This window comes from Anneissia japonica, unplaced genomic scaffold (assembly GCF_011630105.1).
Source record: "Anneissia japonica isolate Jap-2015-1 unplaced genomic scaffold, ASM1163010v1 scaffold287868_len458714_cov195, whole genome shotgun sequence".
Classification (NCBI taxonomy): Eukaryota; Metazoa; Echinodermata; class Crinoidea; order Comatulida; family Comatulidae; genus Anneissia; species Anneissia japonica.
Window position 1 is genome coordinate 93,648 of NW_022698322.1, and position 9,026 is coordinate 102,673.

General features: G+C 30.3%; 1 protein-coding gene across 1 annotated transcript in view; it reads right to left on the reverse strand.

Annotated features, from left to right (window-relative positions):
• LOC117102491 (mediator of RNA polymerase II transcription subunit 13-like) overlaps positions 1–9,026 on the reverse strand; it is an 83,332-nt gene that overhangs the window by 48,860 nt on the left and 25,446 nt on the right. The window contains exons 5-6 of the mRNA XM_033242774.1: positions 6,119–6,264; positions 4,921–5,109 (exon numbers count right to left, since the gene is read on the reverse strand). Coding sequence (XP_033098665.1) covers positions 4,921–5,109; positions 6,119–6,264 — 335 coding nt within the window. The remainder of the gene's footprint in view (positions 1–4,920; positions 5,110–6,118; positions 6,265–9,026) is intronic.

The following is a 9,026-nucleotide window of genomic DNA, read 5'->3' on the forward strand; positions in this document are numbered from 1 at the left end:
TATATCTGTTTTACTACTGAATCTAGAAGAATCAGGGGGTTATAGTCATTAGCTTTACTAAATTGAAACAAGGCAATAAAAGAACGAATGAATGATGACCCTAACTACAAATATTATTATACATATTGAGGGATGAATACCACATGGTCTGTCCTAAACTACAATCCTTTATTTTTAATATATTATTAATTGCTTAACAGTGTTCTCCCAATTGAAAACATTTTACTAGTAAATTTGTCCATATAGACAGAGGTACTGCCTCTTTTAAGTGAAGTTCAAAGGCTTAAAAAAAACCATACATATCATAGCCTAGGCCTAGACTGGAATGATGTTGAAAGAAAGTCAGCCTAGGCTACTTAGGCCTTATAAGTGTTTTTTTAAATTCTACCAACACACAATTTTTACTGGTTGGTCAATTATTTTTACTGGTAAAATTGATGGCTAAAACAGCTTCGGGAGAACACTGCTTACGAAACATGACTGGTTTGATCTTGTATTTTAGAAACCAAATTTATCCAAATAATTTCTTGATACATAAACATTGAACTCAGTTGAGCACAACAATATTATTACCACCATCAGACAACGCAAGTGTCAATACAAAACAGTGCTGACAGCTTCAAGAAATGTCTTATCTTTACAAGCTCGTTTACACGGTCCTTAAGCATCACATCTTATAATTAGTATATAATCCAAGGCTCCATTCACTTATATTTGCATGTCCAACTAAAGAGAGGTCATAGTCAAATTATTGTAAGAGTGGTGGTTGAAGGTGACTCTTTTGAGATTTTGCATATTTGTGCCATTCTAAAGAATTTGTTTTAAACAATATTTCTAACACATTTTGTCTGAAGCATCATGCACTACCATTAAATTATCAAAACTCTCAATCAACAAAAAAAAAAAACTGAATCTTAACCCTGTAATATTTTTATTCATTTTGACTGCAAAATGTGTTCTCTTGCCTTGATCCAAATTAAATTAGTTCTATTCTTTGTATTTTTCTTTATATTTCTGTTCATTTGATTTTTATTTCTGATTTGCATTTTTGTTATATATTTTTTTTTGTTCATGTGATTCACTTATGAAGCCAGTGCTGCACCACTAAAAGTGCTATCACTAAAGAAAGAATAAATAAATAAATAAAATAGTATTTGCAATGGAATATTTTGCTAGATTTTTTTAATTGAATTTATAAATATGTTTAATACAAATATGCCAATGTACTATAAAAAAAATAAATATTTTTTAGATGCACTTTAAATTTATAGTGTTGAGTATTCTCTTTCCTGCAATAGCTTTCACTTCTCAGAGAGATAAGCAGATCAACCGGACTACCAATCATTCAAAAATGATAAATTATTTAAAATGGGAGGCGAACCAGTCCCTGACATTTAAGAATGATGACAGATTATGACTAGAGTTTATGAAGTGGATTGGACTGATATTTTAATAACCAAATGACAACACCTAACCAGGTAATTAACAGTGATCAATGGAGATAGGCAATCTAAACTGTAATCTCGTAAGAAAATAAGCTTTTCAGAATGTCCTTTTGTTCAACAAAGTATCGTTTCTTGGAATTCATTTTGGAGTCAATGAAAAAACAAGTTTAATTATTTTCAATTCTATAAAATGAAAGAAAAAAAACTATATATTCTGATGTATTTGCTAGTGGAATTGCATCATTTTTAATCAGTTAAAAATATGTATTTGCTGGCTCAATGCCAGAGTATTGAATAAATTGTTTAAAGATACACTAAAGTTAAGATTAAGTGCTTTATTTCAATGAAATATAATATATATATAATATAATTCGGCATTGTAATGAGGAATTAGAATTAAAATGCAATACTGAATATCACAAAGGCTAAAGTTACTATAGTTTATGTGGAACCATTTTAATTTAATGGGATATTATAATAAATACCATACAATATTTTTCATTTTGTTTTCGATTGTGAAAAACTCAGATTACTTGACTTTGTTTAACATGGGATTAAAGGCAGAATGAAGTTAAGTACCATAAACATTTATCAACAGCTACAATCAATCAAAATAAAATCTAAAAAAAAACTAATAATGATGCTATTGTTTAACCATGGCTTATCTACATATCCAAAGCCTATCGATAATAGTACATTGTAATTTGATATGAGACAGAAAAATTGGAGATTGTTAAGTTCATCCCTGAGAGTATGGTAATTTACACAGAATTCTGCAGATAACACTATCCCAATTAGGGAAATTGCTCATGCGACAGAGTATGCAATCACATACTAGACACACGCAAATGACAATATGTACACATTTTGTCAAATATGCATAATATACTTAAATATTTTCATAAAATTCATTTTAAATATAGCTAAGTACTGAATCACTTTCATAAACCTTATAATCTAACATGATGTTTGCACAAACCTGGAAACCCATATTGAAATTATGCTATCCGCTGCTGAAAAATTTGCATAAACGAATGAAATTCTTTGAAGTCGAGGCTCATTCCACGAGAAGCACTTTAGCGGTATGACCTAGATTACAGAGTATCAGTCTACCTATGTTCTCACCTGTGCCAAAAGCCGCTGTCATTGTCATTGTCAGCATATCAAATTAATTTGTCCTAACAGTGCCTAATTCCCTTAACGTTCCACAGATATCCGGAGCAAACTAGCATTACAATCTAACACAGTGGTTTCCTGATGGTCCAGCGAAAGGATATTATAAAGTCATTCTACCTTCTCCCACCGCGTCTAAGAATTACTGCTGACTTACCCTACTGTAGGTTCCATTACAAGAACTTAAAATATTAAATACCCGTAGATTTCCTTGACTTGTCTATTTAAACAAGTAGCCAGTTAAGTCGGATGTTTTAACATCCAGTATGTCGTTTGATTCATAATCTAAAATCAGATGTATACCAATACAGTATCCAAATTTTTTTCTGTCACTAGTGTCAATCAATAGATAATGTTTTGCATTCTTTATTTATTTAGTCTATAAAACTACATTGTATTAGAAATGTTTTGGTGCTTTAATGTATCCTGGATACGTAAAGATAAATTTTGATGTCAACCAAGATGTTTCATGAGGCTAAGCATGAAATAAATAATATTTGAATGTGCTTTTCCTGCTAAAGTATAAATTAAAAGCTAAAAACATATTAACATACTTTTTTGTCCATCGATTTAACTATGTGTGAACATAAAATATTACAATATTATTATTTTAATAGAACTAGGTCTACTAATAATGGTCATTTTAGAACAGACAAAAAAAATACCACTCCAGACAGGACATTAGTCAGCTAGTACAGTATGCTTGTATAGACGTATCTGATCAAACAAGTTTATATTATCTATTGAAAGTTGGACGATGATCTACTTTGTCAAACAAAGTCTAATGAGACCAAAAGCAGTACATACTGCCAAGATTTTATTGACTTCATGAGTATGAAAATGTAACTGTATATTAAAGTAATACAAGACCGATAAAAAATGTTTATTAGTCTCCCGATACAGAAAACATGATTAGCAATATAAAAAATGGTTAACAGTGTTCTTATCACATTTCAAGAAAAAAGAGAATGAGGTGTCAAAAAATATTTAATTCCAAGCAGTCAAAAACATTCATTACATCATAAATGGGAACTTACAAACATGGGATTTATTTTAAAATGAAGACTTGTTTTCAACAGATTTAAAACTCATAGAATAAACTCACTAAATTTGAGAATAAAATCATCATTATCTGAATAATTTTGGGTGTAATAATTCAATTTTTCCCCCCTGCAGATTAAGGCGGATTTCAAAATTCCTTTCTAGATCTGACTATTTGAATAATGGAAATCATGATTAAAATCACTTCCATTTTAATGTGGCTTTAACATCTTATATACAATGCCTTCTTTGTCTGTTGAATACATCCAATATTTTCCAACAATGGTTTTATATTCTTATACAAGATGCAATGCACACTTTTCCATTAATAAAAAACATAATTATATAGGATTACAAAAATATTAATCATTTTTTTTATAATTTTACTCCAAAAAACTATATTTTTTTAAACTATAGATTATTTTTCTGTCTCGAAATCGCATGCACCGAACGAACAATGGGGAACATTGTATTCTAATAAGGCAGTATGGTTAAAAAAGCGTTCATTGCATGAAGCTAGTGCGCTGATATATAAGATGTCCTTTTGGTGCAAGCAATCAAAGAAAAATGAACATTAATGGCTAACTCGAAGGGAAATTTGTTAATTATTCTGATCAGGAAAGCATAAAGTAGAACAATGGCTGAACTGCAAACATGAGATATATTAGAAGCAATAACTGTAGAACTGTCATTTTTTCAGTCTTTTTCAAACGTAATGCGACCCTAAATTTGTCGCAATTTCTGATTCTGAAAGAAGTTACGGTAAACTGAAGAACATCTCTGCACAATATTAATCATTAAATCTAACTGAAAAGTATATTTAAATTATTTTAAAAATACAAATCCCAATATTAAATAATTGATTTTGGAATGTTTAGAAGCTGTTTTATCAAAACCTACATGACTGATACCCAATGAATTAAATATTCATAACTTCGCTCATACTCAACCAATTACCATCAAATAAAACCAGTTTTAAAGAGGAATACATGCAGAATGTTCAAATACCAAAAACTTAATTTGATTTTTATTTTAAACAAGGTTTTGCCAGAGCTAGTCAAATCTGTTTTAAATGGTAATATTTGGTACACTAGATGAAGATTTTAACTCAAAAGCATATTCATGTTAGAAGATAATTCTATTAAACATCATCTTCAAAATTGACTGACTCCTATAAGAGAAACCAGACAGGATAAAATATGCCACTGACTATGAATTTGCACAAGGTAAAAAGATAAAAACAAGCAAAAAATTAACTGACCAACGAGAACTTCAACTACAGCCGGCGTAGCGTTATCGTCCAACTCTCCGTCGGGATCCTCCTTGGTGAAGCCTGGAGCCAATGGGAAGAACTGCTTCCATTCGGAGAGCACCTTCTCCGCACACTGCTCATTGCCATTGTAATACTGTCCTGTCAGTATACCAGCAAGACCATACGGACATAAAATCACTATAAAATTAATGAATTTTATTTTTTATTTATTTATTTATTACGCTTCATCACTGCACAAAGAAAACATATACAATATAAAAATACAACAGACAGCAGCGAAAAGGAAGGGATGAACAGGTGACAAGCACCTCTGTCTACATCCCCCCTTGAACAAATAACCTCACAATCAAAAATACAAGAAAACAGGGAAATAAAAATAAGATAATTACTGTATTTAAGGTAATGTATGAAGGTAATATACATTATAGATTTCTGAATTTCGTAACTGTAGTTCATAACTGTAGTTATCATAACTATAACTATAGTGGATCTTTTTTAATTATAAGGAAATTTCTCGTGTTTTTAAGATTTTAAAGAATGTATCGTGATTTTTTATTAAATTTCAACTATGTCCCTTTTATTGTCTTGTTCTGTATTTTTAATGTGTCAGGGTTACTACCAATAAAAAAGTGTATACGCAATAAAGATTATTATTATTATAACAGTAAACCCATCAAATCTCACTTGTTTTGCTAATATATTTACTCTACCAATGAAAGCTCCATGAAGTTATTCTCACAGTAATGTAATTATTATAAAGATGTTATGATGATAAAAGTAAAAATAGAATACTAGATGAGGATTAAGAGGACAATAGAAATACAATGTAAAAACAAAGTGATGATGATAATAACAATGATGATGACAGTTCTGACAAGATAAATAGAAATGCTGACAATATTGACAATAATGGTGATGGCGATATCAATAGAGGATAATAGATTACATGTTAGATAGACTTGATGACGGTGACGATGACATGCTGATGTGACATAATAATGACAGATGACGATGGCATGACAACGATGGTGGAGTTGTGGTGGTTGTCATTACACTGGTGTTAAATGCAACAGTGAATGTGATAAGATGGCAATTGTCTGGTATTTCTCATTTTCACTGCCTACATTTCCCTGTAAACAGCTTTAATAAACAGACTGCAAACATCCAACTAATGTGAATTACAAACCTTGAAAATCAGTGGATGATTCCAACGCTGCATTCAGATGGTACATACTAAGGTGGTGAATGGGATGGTGCTGGTTGATGGCCACCGCGGTACACACGGTACTCTCACCATGAAGGAAGAATGAGAAGGACACGGACAGATGATCCCTGAAAGAAGGAAAGCAAAAACAGTCCATTTATCTGTCAAATTATTAGAATGGTAACATACCGGTACTCATTTTTTTTTTTTTTCACTCCTTCTCTGGTCATTATCATAATTGTAATTTTAGTCAATAATATGCATTTACATTTTTATTCTTTACAGTAATAATACTAATGTTTTAATGTGATTATAAGGAAACTTGCTAGTTTGAAAACTAATGTGTCAAGTGGTCACAACTGTACCAAAATTCACATGAATTAAAATTCCAATAATGAATGTATACAACACGCATTTAGAATATAAAAATTCCTAGAATATTTTTTTTTGCCAAAATACAAATTATTGCAATAAAAGATTGATTGTACAGTAGGCACATCAAATTATATTAATACATTTCCCAACATAAAGAATTAGAACACAAACTTTGTCTTTTTATTTTAATTGTTTTGAAATAGTATTCTATTTAGCAATAAGAAAATCTAGTAAAAAAAAAAAATATGGAGAAAGTTGACAAGTAAAAGAGACATTTAAGATATAGGAAGATAAGGGATCAAGTCAGGATACTTTAAAAGAGGAAAAGAGCAGTTCAGTCCAATTTATCCTTGAACCAAGGCAAACAAGTAGTTAGGGACGCCCTTCAATGTTGCAGTACATCCACTCCACAAGTGTGTTCTTTACTACTAAACAGATCCATTCATCTGAACAAACTTATGCTACAATGTAACACCTCATTTCCTTCATCAAATTTTAATCTGGATATCATCTGGCATTTATGGAACTTTTGGAGATGGATTTTTATTATAATAGGTATTAGATCAGGCATATTAAGTAATTTATAAAACCTAATTATAAAATCGGTGTCAACTACTTATAATCCAATTTTAAAATCTATGGGAGGAATATAGATTAAAGATATAAAAGCCTTGCTAAATAAATCATCCATCAACAGACTTTAATCAGCTTTTGAAATAGGAATTTATTTATCTAAATATCTCTATTTAATTTTTACAAACTTTGTTCATTGTTACTTTTCCTTTGTCCATTCACATGGACTGACTTCACTTCAATATTTGATTCTATTCAAGATGTTACATAATCTACTATTATTACTCTGTGAATAGTGGAATGGTGTTTTGTACAATGAAAACCGATGTAACAAAGAATTGAACAAATGATTTCTCCAGGATCAGAGAGAAGCACCTCAACCAAAGTTCCAATAATCTATAAATGCCCTGGTATTAGTATTCAGAAGTAATTTTTGTGTATCATAATTTCCACTAATAATAAAAAAAAATGTTTTACTTTTATCTATGTTTATTGACTAGTATTTATTTATAGTATTTTCTATTTTCTTTTATAAGCCTATCTTTTCTTCTACTGAAAGATTGTGCAATTTTTAAATTTTATTTTTTGTTAAGGTTAATATGTAACTTGATTTTTTATACTTTTTTTTCTTTCTTATAATATTCATAATCAGTATTATGTTTCATATATTATATATTATGTGTGTATTGTATTTCTGTATTTTTCACAAACATGTCCATTTCTTTTGCTTTTAGTTTGAAGATTTATATTAACAATTATCCAACATAAAATTAAACAAGTCAAACTATAAATTAGAAAAATTCAAATGAATATAAAATTTACCAAGAACACATTGATAATAAATATTTATTAATATTTCATTGATTTCTCCAAAGATACATATATAGGAGGATTCATTTGCATTATCTATTTGAATGTAATCCCCTTACTTCTAAACTCTTTTGGAATTGTACCCAAGGGAAAGTCCCTTTTCACATTATCACAAATCTGAAAGCAAGTCAACGAATTAATTACAAGGATGTAGTCAAGGCATTGTGAATTTCAGAAAACACAATCATCCACTGAGCGAGGGATAGCTCATTTGACCACGTACCAAGACTTGTAAGGATGGGTAGCAAATATTTGTGAAATATACTTATTGATTGTTAAGGCATTTTTTAATTGTCTGGGATGTAGTTATGGTTGGTGGGATCACACAGCATTGAAGTTTTCCATCCACTCTAAAGCTAATTTCACGGCTCTCCCTCCACCCACCTTTATCAACCCCCTTGCCCTTCCTCAAAATCTACTCTATTTCCGTAGATTTTACAAATGTTATCACCCACCATTCTTAAAATGTCTACCACCCACCCCTTAGTTTTCTAAAACTACAACCCTGAATTTGTATTTCAAATTTGGCAACGAAAAAGTGAATGAGTCATTTAATCTTTTCAGTTTTCTTCCAATTGAAAAATTCTTACTGGCAAATTTTTCCATAAACATTCAGCTATACGTTTAGTGCAACGTGTTTACCCCTTCTAAATGGTGGTTTATTTACTTGAAAAAACACCAACACATAGTCATTAACTGAGCATAGACTGGAATGTGAATTTATTGAAAGAAGGCCAGCCTAAGACTATTGTACCTAGGCCTAATCAGTGTTTTTGCTTCTTTTTTTTTAAACAAAACAAAATGTTTACTGGTTGGCGTGTTATTTTTACCGAGAGAACACATCTTTCCTTCCCATTGCTGTATTATTTTTCTCAATTCTCATTTTCATATTTTGATATGTGATTGAATTTAATTTTTAGTCTTAACTGAATTAAGTTGGGATGATCTTTATAGTATAAAACAAACAAAAATAAGTATTTGGTTTAACCAGAGCCTTGCAGGCGTCAACGTTCCTATGCATGATACACGACATTTAGAAGTATATATACGTGTATATATATATATATATATA